The following is a 15,348-nucleotide window of genomic DNA, read 5'->3' as shown; positions in this document are numbered from 1 at the left end:
TGGACGGACAGACGGACAGACGGATGGATGGATAGATGGATGGATGGGTGAATGGACAGACAGATGGACAGACAGACAGATGGATGGATGGATAGATGGGTGGGGTGGATGAGTGGATGGATGGATGGATGGATTACTCTAACTGTGCAGCCCAAATGGGCTCAAGGGCAAGTTCTGCCCCTTACTCACTCATTAACCCTGCCTCCTCCAGGTCTCAGTGACCCCACATGTAAATGAGGTCATTGAATTAGACCATCTCTAGGCTCCTTCCAGCTCTCTCGCCTTCAAACCAGCTGTGCCCAACAGGTGAGGAATTCTGAGCTTTGGGGCCACAGAAAGCGTCACCTACATGGTTTTGCTACAATTGGATTCAAGGGCTGGACCTTTCCTATCTCTCCCCCGAGGGGAGGGCAGGCCACTAAACTTCTTTCTAAATGTTCGAAGGGATGCTTGGATAAGTTCAGAGTGGCAATGAAGTCAGCACAGGGCTTGAATCCGAGCTTGCCTCTTCCTGGCTGTGTGACCTTGAGCAAGTAACTTAACTCAGTTTTCACCCCTATAAAACAGGGATAGTAATACGCTTTGTTGGGTTGTGGAAAAGCTTAAATGGGGAGGATATACAAGCACTTGGCACAGTTCCTGGCTTGAGGTGAGCACTCCATAAATGGTAGTGGTGGCCATCTGAAGACTTCCCAAACTCCGTGTTTGGAGACTGCTGTGAGGTGTCCCCATCACCAACTAGGGACCAGCTATGGACGGCCACATCGTTCACATGGAGGAAGCAGAGCCCCGTTTTGGGAAAAAGCGCTGACCCCAGGCCGCACAGAACCTCAGGAATAGGCCTGTAAGGGGAGCCCTTCCCATCTGCGTTCTTCTCCCTACCTGAAATTCAGGCACAATGGCTGGAGATCAGGCAGCCATTTGGGGCCATGAGACCTTCGGGGCAGAAGCAAAACGTTACCAGGCTTCTCTGAGAACAGTCCTACATTACCTCCTTCAGGCTTCTTTCTCATAAGGGAGGAATATGCCTCTAATTTCTTTAAACCATTGTTATTTGGCTTTTCTGTTTCATATAAACAGACCCAATTGTATCTGTCCCCATTTTGCAGACGACAAAAAGCAAAGCTTGGTTAGAAGAAGTCGACACAGCTGGCAAGTGTTGAGTTGGATTGACTCACGGTCTCTACAGTTTACCTACTATGGATTCTACCAAACACGTTGCCACCCACAATGAGAGGGTCCCTCCCTCCCAGGCTACCTGCCTCTATGCGATTAGACATGACCAGGGCTGTCGGGACGGAGGGAAGGAAGGTGTAATCACGAGAAGGCTTCACAGAGAAAGTGGTGTTTGAGCTGAATCTTCAGAGAACGAGAGACTATCAATCACGCGAGGTGCTGTTAACCAGGAATGCGCAGGAAAAGACTCTGCTCAGGGCTTTTACTGGGGGCTGGTCACGTAGGCAGCCCCTGCCCAGCATACACCAAACTTCTAGACCCCCAGAAGGAAAGCAGGTGGTCAGCATAACCCACGTTGTTTGCACGGTTTAGGCTCGGCGAGCCACGCTTCTCAGGGAACGGCAGGAACCCACCGGAAGCCCAAGTTGCCAGAAGCCAGCCCAAAGCCAGACTTGCAAGCATGCTTTTGTAAAGGATGGCAGTCCCGGACCTGCCGTGTTCATTTTTCTACGCAGGGTATGACGCCTTCCTCCGCATTTCTGGTTTTGAGGTGACCCAGGAAATGGTGTTTTGTGCCTCAGACCCAGATTTGCAGAGAAAAAAAGTCTAGTTTACTACGCAGATCACTTCGACAAGTTTTCCCAGAGAATCACGTTGCGTCGCCGAAGAGCCAAAGGCGGGAAGGGGGCCGCTTCCAGGAGTCCTGAGAGCACAAGGCTGGCAGGGGGAGGGCCTGGCCCCTGGCCCTGAGCTGGCCACTGACTCAAGTTCCAACTCCGTCAAGCATGCCCCAGAGATGAGCCTCACGCAAGTGTTCGCTTCCATGAAATGAAGGCGTTGGATTGCACCCTGTATCAGTGAGCTTTCGCTGCATAACAAGCCTCCCACACACACACCGAAAGCCGGTGGCTGAAAACAGCAGACATTTGTCACATCTCACAGTGCCGTGGGACAGCCATGTGGGTTGGGCTCCGCTTAGGGGTCCTTCTTCCGGTGTTGCCCGGGCTCACTCAGGAGGCTGCAACCGGGTGGCGGTCAGGACAGCTGGGCCCTTTCTCCGCACGGCCTCCCGTCCTCCAGCGGGCGAGCCCGCAGGCTGGCTCTCATGGCAGGTGGCCAGATTCGAGGGGAAGTGACAGACTCTCCCTCCAGATGGGAGGAGAGGCAGCGTAGCCGTGCAGAGGGGTGTGCACACGGGGAAGGGTGGAAGGTGCAGCCAACTTGGGCAGCACCCAAGTTATCCCCCCCACGTTCCTTTCATTCATTCATTCACTCATTCATTCATTCATTGCTTTTACCAGACACAGAGACACAGAGGTGACCCTGTCCTCATGGAGCCTCCAGACCAGTGGGGAAACAGATGAATAAATCAAGGTGGGCTGCAAAGTTTCACCGAGGAAGCATTTCTATTTATTTTTATAGATTTTTTTTTAACTTTATTTATTTTGAGAGAAAGAGAGAGCGCAAGCGGAGGAGGGGCAGAGAGAGAGGCAGAGAGAGAATCCTGAACAGGCTTCACGCTGTCAGCACAGAGCCCGACGCGGGGCTCGAACTCACACACCATGAGATCATAAGCTGAGCCTAAATCAAGGGTGGGGCGCTTAACCCACGGAGCCACCCGGGCGGCCCTAGAAATTTCTTTACACGATACTTTTTTCACCACGAAGACATTGGCTCGATCGGCCAGAAAAGGCACAAGCAATGAAATTGGGAATTTTAACCAGAGAAGAAAATTAAAAACAAAAGGGGAAAGAAGGTAGGGTTTATTGAGTACCCACTATGTCCCAAGCATCTTACGGACACTCTCCCCTCTCGTTTTTTCTTTCTTTTTTTTTTTTTTTTATTTATTTTTTTTAAAATTTTTTTTTTAACGTTTATTTATTTTTTGAGACAGAGAGAGACAAAGCATGAACGGGGGAGGGTCAGAGAGAGGGAGACACAGAATCTGAAGCAGGCTCCAGGCTCTGAGCTGTCAGCACAGAGCCCAACGCGGGGCTCGAACCCACGGACCGTGAGATCATGACCTGAGCCGAAGTCGGCCGCTTAACCAACTGAGCCACCCAGGCGCCCCTCCCCCTCGTCTTTTCTATAACCGGAGGTGAGTAGTATTATTCCCCTTTTATAGGTAAGCACACTGAGGCTCCTTGCAGAGAAGCGGCTTGTCCAACCTCTCACGGGTCCCGAGTGGCAGAGCTGAGAGTCCCACGGCCGCATCTGGCCCCCAAGTCAATAGGCGACAATGGAACAGCTGCAAAGGAGCTTCACATTTGACTAGGAGCTTCCTAGCAGCCTGAGGGAAAAGGGACACTAAACATATGGCCGAGTGGTCACTAGACAGGAAAAAGCCAGACATGTCACGGAGGGGAAGCAAAGCCTTTCCTGGCACCGAATGCATTTTCCTTTTCCCCAAGTAGATGAAAGATAGCTTGTGGGTAGAGTGGACTCTTTGGGGCCCCGCTGTCCAGAGGTTTTATCTGGGGAGGTTGCTAAGTAAATGGCCCATCATCCCACATTATCCCCTAGGGAAGACTGTGCCCTCCAGCAGCCATCATCCTCTGTGTGTGCACGGGTGCGGGAGCGGGTGTGTGTGTGTGTGCACGCGCACGTACGTGTTTCTCACTCTCACTTTCTCTTTTTACCCCCCAACCCCTCCCTCTGTTTGTCTCTTTTGCCTCTAAATCTCCCCAGCCCACACCCAAAAATGCAAAGAGTCCCTGCCACACGAAACTCTGCTGGTTTTAGGAAGTGTTGCTGCTTCAAGAGCCTGCACACCAGGTCCCGGCAGACAGGACTTCCTCCCCACGCGGGGCTGGGCGGGGCCACCCGGAAGGGGCCTGGTGTAGCCTCGGTGACACATCTCTGCCTGGTCAGCTTGAGCAGCAGCTGGGTCAGCAGGCGACGGGAGCGGAGGCCACCCTTCCCCGGGGCTTCAGGATGGACTTGTGCCACCCAGGTAAGCACCCAGGGCCGACCTCTCCGGGCCTCAGTTTCCTCCTCTGTAAAATGGGGACAACAGTGCCTGCCTCACAGGATCCTGGACGGAATCCATATGTAAATAGATGTAAGACAGTGTGGAAATGCAGAAGCATGCAACAAATGTTTACGAGCTCAGGCTAAGTGCCAAGCTGTGGCCCAGGTGCTGGGAGAACAGGGAACAAAGCAGGCCCTGTCCCTGCCCTCCTGAGCTCACGCTCTACAGCGGGAGACAGACATAAAGGTATTAATGTAATATGTCAGGGGGTGACAGGCAGGACGAAGGACAGTCACGTAGGATAAGGGACATAGGAGGGGGTGGTCGAGGAGACCTCAGAAGGAGACACCATTTGGGCAGAGACCTGAAGGAAGGAGGGAGTGATCCCTGTTGGTTTCTGGGGAAGGAATATTCGGGGGGGGGGGGCTGCTGGGGAAGGAATGACCAGTGCAAGGAAGGTTGCTTGAGTTGAAGATGATGACGTTGGTGATAATGGCCGTCTGGGTGGCACAGGGGCCCTGAAGCTCCTGTTTGGACTTTAAGGGTGGGGGGATGAGGGTGGCCTGTGGGGAGGCTGAGGACACCACCTAGAGTGCCAGTGGAGGGGGCCAGAGAGGAGCAGCAGAGAACCATGGCTGAGCCCCTCCCCAGTGAGCAGGACCGCGTGTCTGGGGGAAAGAGGAGAGACATGCGTATGGTTGGTAGGGAAGAGAACTGCATTTCTGCAAGGCAGAGGGAAGAAGAGGGACAAGGTCTCTGTGCCCTGCAGTCGGAATGTCCCAACATCAGGGCGCCTGGGTGGCTTGGTCGGCTAAGCGTCCAACTTCTGCTCAGGTCATGCTCTCACAGTTTGTGGGTTCGAGCTCCGCATCGGGCTCTGTGCGGACAGCTCGGAGCCCTGGAGCCTGCTTCGGATTCTGTGTCTCCCCCACCGCCCCCTCTCTGCCCCTCCTACACTCGCACTCTATCTCTCTCCTACAAATAAATAAACTTAAAAAAAAAAAAAAAAAGAATGTCCCAGCATTGCCTGGAAATCCAGAAGACGAGGGCTTCCAGGAGCTGTCCAGTTCCCCAAGTTCAGATGACGTCAAGCCCGTTAGCAACAGAACCCTTTCTTCAAACAAAACCTAACACCGAGCAGTCTGACCCCGCCCACCGCGCCTCCCCTGACCCCACGGGCTCTGGGGAACATGGTTAGAGAACTACCCTTCCCTTTCAACAGCTTTTGGGCTTTGGACGGCAGGTGGCTCCCAGACCGTACAGGCTCCGTGAGTAGGTCTTAGGTGGAGACTAGATGACAAGGCGGGGACCCAGCAGGGAACAGCACCTGGCTTAAGATTACCCAGCAGATAAGAGGTGATGGATGGGTCCTTAAGAAGAGGGATGGTTGTCCCCATCACGAGGACACTGAGGCTCACGGAGGTGAACTGCGGGAGAGGACTGACTTACTTGAAGTCAGGGGGCCAGTAAGTGGCAGGGCAGGGACAAGAACCTGAGAGGAGAGAGAGCCACGGGTGAGCCCGGGCTGCGGAAGGTGCAGCCCAGAAGGCAGGCTGCTGCTTTGCTTTGGGCTGGCCCTGGGAGGGAAGGGATTGAGTGAAGTCAACGCAGGCGGTCTGTTGGGAGATTTCAGATCTCCACGGATTGGTTCATTCATTCATTCATTCATTCGTGCTATAAGCAGTCCTCCGGCGTGCAGGGTCTGTGCTGGGCAGTGCTGGGGACAGCAGGCCCAGCCCTGGGGGAGGCTGCTGGTCCAGGACATGGGGGAGTGGGAGACAGACCCTCAGATCCTGCAGGACGATGACCCAGAGCAAACGAGGAAGCGACTCCTTCCACGTGGGAGAAGGGGAGATCTTGGAAAACTTCCTGAAGGAGTCGGGTCCCCCAGGGCGGCCTCCCCGTCTGCCTCCCGTGTTCAGGCCTCCTCCCCCCAGGGCCTGCCGGGAAGGTGAGCAGCCCAGGCAACAAAGCCTCTGTGTGACCAAAGACAGCACCTTTGGGCTGGTGCAGGGAGGCCGGGGAGTAGTTAAAAATAGAGGCAGCTTGGCTCTGGGGGCGGGGAGGAAGCCACACGTCGCCCACAGAGCCTCGGGGCCCGGGGCGAGGAACAGCTCTGCCAGACACCCCCTCCTGCCCCAAGCCCCCCCCCCCCCCCCCGCCGAGACTCTGAGGAGCCTCTGCCCTCGGGCCCCCAGGATAGCGCCCTCCTCCCGCCCTGGAAAGGGGAAGCTGGGCCAGCTGTCCTGGAAACGGGCCTGCGAGCAGAAAGATTTCTAAAAATACGATGGGAAAGAGGAAGGACAAAGGGGAAGTAGAGAGGAGCTGGGGAGGTAGATGGCCGGGGTGGGCACCAGGGCACTGACAGCTGGCCTGGGCACCGTGCAGAGGGCAGCCGCAGCCTACAGCGTGGGGGGGAGGGGGGGGCGTCCAAAAGCAGCCTTCGTGAGGCGGGAAAATCACCGAGCCCAGGGCGGAGTCAACAGAGTTCACGGTTATCATTATCATGTTGTTATTTTGCGTGTTTCATGAGCACTGTTACTAAAACCCGACTCCACGGGGCGGGCGCCTGGGTGGCTCCGTCGGGGGAGCCCCTGACTTCAGCTCAGGTCATGATCTCGCGGTTTGTGAGTTCGGGCCCCACGTCGGGCTCGCGGCTATCAGGACAGAGCCTGCTTCGGGTCCTCTGTCCCCCTCTCTCTGCCCCATTTGCGCACTCTCTCTCTCTCTCTTTCTCAAAAGTAAACAAACATTCAAAAAAAAATTTTTTTTAATGAAATCCAACTCCCACGAGCTGCTTCGGTGCTTGAAACCCCAGCGTCACCAGGCTCAGACTCAGAAGTGGCCACTCTGACCCTGCGTCCTTGTCGCCCTCCCTGAACCTCAGTGTCCTCAGCTCTGAAATGGGGAGAAATCCCCGCTTTGAAACAGACAGGTGAAGGGGTGGAAGGCCCCGGGCTTCACGTGACAGGGGCCACCTGTTGGGGGGGGGTCAGAATCCCTCCAGAAGGGGACAGGGGATCCAGGGGGTCCCTGGATGCCTGCCAAACCACAAAAGAAGCTCTGTGAAGACAAACTGCAGACAGCCCCGTCCCCACGCCCTCCCACTGTCCTGAGAAAACTCGCCACGCACGCTTATGCCTCAGTTTCCCCAGCTCTGGAGAGTTGGCTTTGTTTTCTCTCTTCCCCCCACCTCCCACCAAAAAATCAAGGCATCATTCTGTATCTGGCCTTCATTCTCAAACAGGAGCCACGGTCAGCACTTCCGGTCAGAACAACCAGGAGCTAGTACCTGGTGGGGTGTTGATGATTTGCGCGAAGATATCTGCCGTCGGAAGATCAACATCAGGGTTGTGGCCTCGGGAGTCCTGGATGGGCCTGGGTGTGACCCCCAGCTCCAGCACCTTCCAGCCGTGTCACCTCGGACACAGAACAGGAGGGCACCTGAGAGGGGAGACGCTGAGCGGGGGTGACGAGGCAGAGGGAGGAAGGAAAGGCATTCGAGACACGGGGAACAGCCTGTGCGTGCGGAAGCCTGTGGAGAGGGCGCACGTGGGAGCAAGTGGAGGACGTCCAGGAGGCCTCAAGCCGGGGGCGGGGGTGGCGCAATGTCAGTGGAAGATGGGGCCCTGCCTGCCCAACCGGGGGGCCCGGAAGACTCGGGGTGTCATCCCCAGGACAACGGGACGCCGCAGGAGACTAGATGGGAGGTGCCGAGTGGAGGCCGGGAGACACGGGGTCCAGGGACACGCCGAGGTTGGGGTGGGGGTGGGGGTGGGGCCGTGGAAACGGAAAGGAGATGGACGGGGCGTGGCGCGGGGGAGACACGAGGGTGAGAGAGGGGTGCATGTCAGCGTGCCTCAAAGAGCTGTGAGATCGAGTGACATAATTTACACCGAGCCGCTGGCACAAAGCAGGTGTTTTTGAGCCGAAGGTCAATGGGAGACTCTTCCTTCGCCACCCGCCACCTCCTCCCTGGAAACGGGGCTCTCTGGGCCTGCGGAGCCCAGTGTTGCAGGGACAGAAAGCAAGACTCCCAAGAGGGCCACCAGGAGGAGGGCACATGGCACCACTCCTCGTCCCTCCTGGGTCCGTGTCAGTGACCTGCGGGGACCAGAACACCACCTGATGGCTGCTGGGTTATGTTGCATCCTGCATCCTGGAGGACGGTGCCCCATCCAAGCAGGACATCAGCTCCAAGCTGACGCTTTGTTCCACCAGGCTGGCAGCTTCCGGGGGGCGAAGTGGTCCCAGAGGACCAGCGGATCCCCTGGCCGGATGCTCCTCCCACGCCTGCCTTCCTGGGAAGAGAGCCCCTTGGTCCAGCGTGACGTTGTGCAGTACTCGACATCTGACGACCCCTGGACAGTGGCACCGGCCGAGGCTCTGTGGGAAGGAAGGGCCCCCCCGCACGTCCGGACCACGTGAGGCTTCCGGTCAAGATGGATCGCTGGCCTTTAGGAGTAGAAGGGATCCTTTGCAATCCCATTGCCTCCCGAGTTGGCTGATGGGTCTTCGAGGGGAAACAGTGGGTCTCTGTTGCCGGCAGCTCAGAGATTCAGAGGTGGCGATAGCTCGGGAAGCTCGGGTGGGTGGCTTCTCCACCCGGGCCACGTGGCTACTGCACTCGTGGACAGTTGTACCAGCACTGGGCTGCCGGTCAGAGCCTGGCTGAGGTCAGTGCTGGATGGTTGCTGGGCAGCATTGGTGGGCGTCACAAAAATCTTCATCCCCCGGGTCCGCTCCGAGGGGACACCCACTTGCCTCCTCCCCAGACCCCCCTACTCCCGATCTTCCGATCTTCCTCCTTCCCAGCCTCCGAGAAGTCAAGCCACCCTCTCCTGTTCACTGTTAACCTTAAAAAAAACAAAACTGGCAGCTATTTTCCCTGCCAAGGAGGGGTTTATTCCAGAAGAGTATTAGAACCGCCATCCAGGACAAGCAAGCTGTGGCAAAACCCTCGGCAAGTCCGAAGGACAGAGAGAGGAGTCGCTGTTAGGAAAGGGAGTCGGGAAGGCTGTGCGATAAACAGCAAGTCCATCGGAGTTAACTGGGGGCTCCAGGCGTAGTGGCTTTTCACGGGCTGAGTTGTGACTTTCTCATTGGCTGGGCTGTTGCGGAGGGAGGAGGAAAGCTTCCTTCCGGCTGCAGGGAGAGCAACTTAGTAGCAAAAGTCTTTGCCACTTGCAAGGTGTGTCTGCTCCTGTAGGGTCTGCTATTGAGGAGGAGTGGTCGGTGTGAGAGCCCCCCCTGCTTAAAGGAGATTTCCTTTCCTCAATTTGCACACCATAAATGCAGACGTGTTCTTGCTGGGGGCCGCTGCTCTTTGCACATGAAATGGGTGGCCAGGCACCCTCCCCAGAGTCCTGCTCAATGGGAGCCTTTCTCACCCCTGTCTCTCCAGGACACCTTTGGGCAGGGTTCAACAGCTACCCAGCGTTTACGTGTCCCCAAACACGAAGCCACCCATTCTGGAACCAGGCTGGGGTGCTTTGCTCCTTTGCCAGAGAGATCACAAGGGACCTACCCACGCAGACATAGTGGGAGCCAAGGGACCTGGTGCGACAGCAGTGGATGGCATAGGGGCCTGGGTGATGTGTTCACGGAGCTTACTGGAACCTTCTGGTTTTATTCGCACTTGTTCCTCCTCAGTGAGCCACTTGTGAAGGACTGTCGTTGTGCTCACTTGACTTTATGACCTGGTGGGTCACCCAGAGCCATCTTGACTGCTTGACCAAGGGAATCATCGTATACAGTTGTCATCGCATTTCAGGACCCTTCTTCCTGGGCACCCAGCTTCTCCTTCAGTCAACAGAGCCTGGGTGTGAGCACTGGCTCAGGTCCAGAAACTGGGAGAAAGGTCTTGGCTTTTGATGCAGTGGCTGTCCTTGGGGAGGGCCATGTCCTCGGATGAGGCAGTTCCATTCGGCTGAGTTAAGTTCCTGGGGAGGAGGAAATTCAGCTGTGCCATCAGCAGGCTACCCCCAACCCTACCCCCAGCCACTGAAAGAAATGGGTGCCTTGATCCTGAAGGGGACAGCTGATGGCACAACGCAGCATCCATTATACGTGCGTTGGACACTTCCCACGGGTAGAATACTTGCTTGGTGCCTCGCCGTCTCAACACCCAGTTTCCATCCCCAATCCAAGATGGCAGCTCGGTCAGCGGGAGGGAAAGGTAGGGACAGGGAGCCTTTAATTTTCCCTCTGCTTTCATTTGGGAGACATAAGGGCTGTCCTTGCAAAAGCTTAAAGAAAGGTGACCAGGTATTCCCTAAAGCTAGGACTTAAAGAGTTGGAGAGAGTATGGACAGACAGACAGGAGAAGGCATCCCAGGGTCGAGGAACAGCATGGGCAAAAGTGGGAAAGTAAGACAGAGACAGTGTGGGGGGAGTGAGGAGCCAGCAGGCTAGACTGCCAGGCTCTTACTGAGAATGGTGGAAGACAAGGCTGGCTAAAGACACCGGGACTGTGGAGGACCAGGAGGAGAACTCTTCCCCTCTAAGCAACAGGGAGCCCGTGGAGATTTTGGCCAAGGGAGTGTTGTGGATGCAACAGGAAGCGCGAGGGGTTAGAGGTGAGCCAGCCGACCCCAGTGCGGGAATTGTCACAGCACCTTGCACAGAATGCCAGCACACACGCGTCTCCTTTCACTCCGGGTAACGAGAAAAGAGCCCAGGCTTTGTAGCCAGCCCAATCCAAGCCCCACCCGGGCTGAGTAGCTTGTCCCTGTGGAGCCCTGGCCGGGTCACCTCATCTCTCTGAGCCTCGGTGTCTGGAGCGGGAGCTGCGAATTGTCCCCCCACCCCCAAAGCCAGTCTCCCCATCTTACACGGTCGCAATGGTATCAGGACCACCATGCTAAGGGCTCATTTCCCCGCCTCCCTTGCAGCTAGGTGTGGTCATGTGACTCTGTCTGACCAATGGCCCGGGAGGCAAAAATGATACCCCACTCCCTGGTTGTGCAAATAAATACGCGGCCAAGTGAGCTAACCAAGCGATCTGGGGAAATAGCAGATGAAAATGCCCAGGAAGGATGAATGCCGTCCGCAGGTATTTTGAGTACCTGCTACACGTCAGCTCTTTCTAGGGGGCGGAGGATGCAGCGCTGAGGAAAATTCTTGAAGTTCCTGCCGTCACGGTGCTGAGAGTATAACGCGTAGAGCAGGAAAGGCGCAAATCAACAAGATGGTGGGGGTGGGGGGGAGGGGAATGTCGCCAGAGGGTGCAAAGCTAGGCGGGAAGGGGAGGGGAGAGGAAGGGAGCAAGCCAGGGACACCCCCCCCCCGGCCCATCCCCGTTCTTCTCTCTCCAGACCCAGCGGAGCTGAGCAGTGGGGAGACAGAGGAACTACAGCAGATCAAATGGCACCGGAGGCAGCTTCTGGAAGACATCCAGGTGCGTGCACACTCACAAACGCACGGGCTCCTGTCCACACGCGTGTTCGAGCCGACACGCCCTCCCACGAGCAAACCCCCATACGCGCTCACGCAGCCCCGCACTCACTCCTGCCCCCCCCTCCCCCCCCTCCGGCGGGGGGGGGGGGCTCTCCCCGTTGCCGGGCTCAGCTGCCGGGGCCCAGAGAGAGCTAGGAGGGTGGGGGGAGATCGGTTAAGCACCTACTGTGTGCCAAGCCCTGCCTGGTGCTGTCCGCACTGGATGGCTTGGCGGGTTCCAGTCCCGCCTGTGTGGCCCCGATCCGGTCGCATCTCCACCCTGGGCCCCAGTTTCAGCCCCTCAAAAATGTCACCCATTTCGTCAAGATAACACCAACGTGTGCCTGGCCCGTGCCAACACAGTTTCTCAGACGTTCACCCATTTGACTCTTAGCAGCCTTCGAAGGCGGGTCCTCGTTCTGTTCCTGGAGCGTGCGGAGCTCAGTCCTGCCCCCGGGCCTTTGCACTCACCGTTCCCGCGGCCCCCGGGACTCTCCGCAGCTCTCGTCGGGGCACCTCCTTCTCACTAGTTCGTTCTTGGCTCAAACGTTGCCCTGACCGCTCTGGCTGTGGTCGCTGGGGCCCCACCCCACGCCAACACACGTGTACCTAAGAAAGTTGAAGATACAAAATCACTCACTGAGCAAGTGCTTTGTTGAGACCTCCTAGGTGGCCAGGCTCTTCCTGTACCATGACACGACATTAATGATCAGAGATCGTTCTCTTTTTATTGGAGTACGGTAGACACCCCACGTTCCATTGGTTTCAGGTGCCCCCCATGGTGCCTGGACAAGGCGATCCCTTACGCTGCGCCCACGACAGGGTAGCTACTCTGGTCATTTCATTTGCCCATGACCACCGTGATCCCACCCCCACTGGGCTGTGAGCCCCCGTGAAAGCGTGGGTCTGTCTTGCCCATCACCATAGCCCCAGCTCCAGAGTCAAAGCATGACTCTCCTGTCCGCCCAGCGGTCGTGGCTGGCATAATTAGGGGGTCCTCTGCCCCTGGGCGCCTCCTGCAGGGTCAAGACAAAAATAAAAATAAAAAAGGCTTGAGGGGGGTGGCGAAAGCGCAGACTTGGAATCGGGCCTCGGACACGTCCCCTTACCTCTCTGCACTTCAGCGACCCCTTCTGTACATTCCGCTGGGGTGACAAGGTCCCTGAAAAGACAGCCTGCACGATCTTGTACCCGGGGGGGTCCCCATAATACTGGGCACATAGTAGGCACTGAGTGAAGGGTGAGCGGCAGAGTAAATGGATGGGGGAGGGAAGCCAGAGAGGAGTTGGGGCCTGGTCCTAGGGTGGGAATTCACTCCTCGTGGCTGGGGAGGCAGTAGGGAGCCATGGAAGGAGCTGGGGAAGGGCAGGCACCAAGCTGTGCTTCAGGAAGCTGGCAGCTGGGCGCAGGAGGGCTTGGCGGGTAGGCTTGGCTAAAGGGCAGGAGACTCCACAGCTGCAGAGGGGAGGTGGGAGGGCTGGAAGTAGAGTGGGGCGAAGGGTGGGGACTTGAGGACCGCGTCCCCCGAGACAGGAGCCCATGGAGAATTACATATCAACAGGCAATAGGCTGGCTTGGGATTTTGAGGATAAGAAACATCTGGGAAAGGGAGGGGAGTGCCGGGGGGGTGGGGCGGGCGGGTTAAGCGTCTGACTCTCGGCTCAGGTCATGATCTCGCGGTTTGTGAGTTCGAGCCCCGCGTCGGGGTCTGCGCTGATGGTGCGGAGCCTGCTCGGGATTCTTCTGTCTCTCCTTCTCTCTACCCCTCCCCGACTTGTGCCCGCTAAATAACATTAAAAAATTAAAATAAAAAAAGAGAGAGAGAGAGGGAGGGAGGGAGAAACATCCAGGAAAGGGATCTCTCAAAGGTAGGCGAGCAGTGACAGCTCACTGGAGGTCTGGGGTCACGCCCAGGGGTGGAAGTGGTTGTTGAAGTCTGTCCCTGACTCTCCCTCCCTGTCGCACCACCCCCCCCTCCACCGCCCCGCAGAAGCTGAAGGATGAGATCGCAGATGTGTTTGCCCAGATTGATTGCTTCGAGATCGCAGAGGAGAGGTGAGGAGGGGCCAGGCCAGGGGCCCCTGGGAAGCTGCCATGGTGGCTTCCCGAGGATGTCCCACACCAGGAATGAGCAGGAGGGAGCAGGGGCCCTGCCTGGGCCTGGGGCCCTGGTGAAATCAGGGATCGGCCTGGAAGAAGAGGCAGCAGGGAGGGCCTGAGGGCCCATCTCGTGGTCTGGTCTGGTCCTTACTGCCAACAGCCCCCTCTTTTGAGAGACACTCCCCATCCCCACCCCCTCCACCCAAAGTCTCTCCTAACCCGCACTGACCCAGGCCCTGATCATTCACCGGCCAGGAGCATCACGGGATGGGCTAGGAAAAGGAGAGCTCAGCTCTGTGACCTGGGGCTTGTCTCCGCCCCTCCCTGGGCCTCAGTTTCCCCCCTTGTGGGGAATAAGAAGGTTGCTCCCTACATAATCCCCTGAGGCCCCAGGTACCGACGGCTACACATTCGTCTCAGGAAGTCGCCACCCGGCCCCTGCCGTCCCTTGATCTCCGATCACCTTTCTAGCCCCACCACAAATGCACATGGGCCCACACGTGGTTGCCCCGTGTCTCCAGGTGTCCTGTTCCAGCCCCGACACCAGCATAACATTTACAGAGCGCCTACCACCAAGCTGCTTTAAACTCTTTAGCCTCTCAACCATGCTGGGGAAACTGAGTCCCAGAGAGGTGAAGTGATTCCCCTCGTGTGGCTCAGCCAGCAAAGCAGCAGAGAGAGATTTGCACCAGGAGTCAGGCCCCGGGGGCCGTGCCCTCACCCCTGGCCTCCCTGTCATCCTGCCCCCACTTCGAGCCCAGGGTCCCCCTAAATGCTCTCCCTAGAGCGACTCTGGACTTCCAGGGCCACGGCTGCAGAACCGGTTAGAATGCTGGAGCTGGGCCCACTGGAACAGTCCCATCTGGTAGCTCTGGGAGGGGCCCAGACCCTGCATTTCTAGGGTCTCTCCGAGGCGATTCCAATGCAGGATGTGAGGACCCCACTTGGAGGCCCTTGGGGGCCCTTGGGGAATATTGGCTGTAGCTGCGGAAAAAGCATCCTTGGGGACTGGGGGGGAGGTCCTGGGGTTCTGGGGCGGTCCAGGCTGACATCTCCTTGTCTGCAGCCGGATGGCCCAGAAAGAGAAAGAGCTATGCATTGGGCGTAAGAAGTTCAACATGGACCCCATGAAGGTAGGGCAGTCGTGGGGGGCTCGGGTGGTCATGGGGGTGGGGGTTCTGCATGCTGGACACCTTCACGATGTCCTCTCGTTCCCCTCGACTGACGATTGCCCACCTTAGAGGTGAGAAAACTGAGGCCCAGCGGAGCTCAGGACCTTGTCCGGTGGCCCACAGCCTGCCATGGCTTAAGTGCCCTGTCACCCCATAGCAGAGCATGAGGTAGGAGCCGGGAGGAGGTGGTGACATTTTATGAAGCCGAGTCTCTGCTTCCTCCTTTTTAGTAGGTCTTTGGACACTGGGGCCCTTAGATTCTAGGGCTCAGTCTCCAGAAGTTTCTCCCAGCCTCTCTGCTGGGGGAGGGCCAGTCTGGGGGTGCTGGCATGGAGCACTGGGGGCTCAGGCTGCTACGACTCTTGTCCCTCCCCCCACCCCCGCCCCCCCACCCACACACACCACCTCCCCACCCCCCACCTCCACCCCACCCTCCCCTCCCCTGGCCTCAGAGCAACCTCTCACCTAGCTAGGTGGCAGCCAGGTCCCTTC

The 15,348-nt window shown here is 57.4% G+C and overlaps 1 protein-coding gene across 2 annotated transcripts in view; it reads left to right on the top strand.

The window, feature by feature from the left end:
• Positions 1 to 3,971: 3,971 nt before the first annotated feature.
• Positions 3,972 to 15,348, top strand: part of CYTH4 (cytohesin 4) — a 28,599-nt gene continuing 17,222 nt past the window's right edge. Inside the window, exons 1-4 of one of the 2 annotated variants that reach the window (XM_053895014.1) lie at positions 3,972 to 4,129; positions 11,464 to 11,546; positions 13,575 to 13,639; positions 14,751 to 14,817. In XM_053895014.1, coding sequence (XP_053750989.1) covers positions 4,111 to 4,129; positions 11,464 to 11,546; positions 13,575 to 13,639; positions 14,751 to 14,817 — 234 coding nt within the window. In that variant the 5' untranslated portion in view covers positions 3,972 to 4,110. Of the gene's footprint in view, positions 4,130 to 9,487; positions 10,326 to 11,463; positions 11,547 to 13,574; positions 13,640 to 14,750; positions 14,818 to 15,348 lie in introns of those variants that run through there. The other variant, XM_053895015.1, reaches the window with a different exon arrangement.

Source organism: Panthera pardus, unplaced genomic scaffold, assembly GCF_024362965.1.
Source record: "Panthera pardus isolate Hobbes unplaced genomic scaffold, ASM2436296v1 HiC_scaffold_6, whole genome shotgun sequence".
Lineage (NCBI taxonomy): Eukaryota > Metazoa > Chordata > Mammalia > Carnivora > Felidae > Panthera > Panthera pardus.
This window is presented reverse-complemented; position numbering and strand designations above follow the sequence as displayed.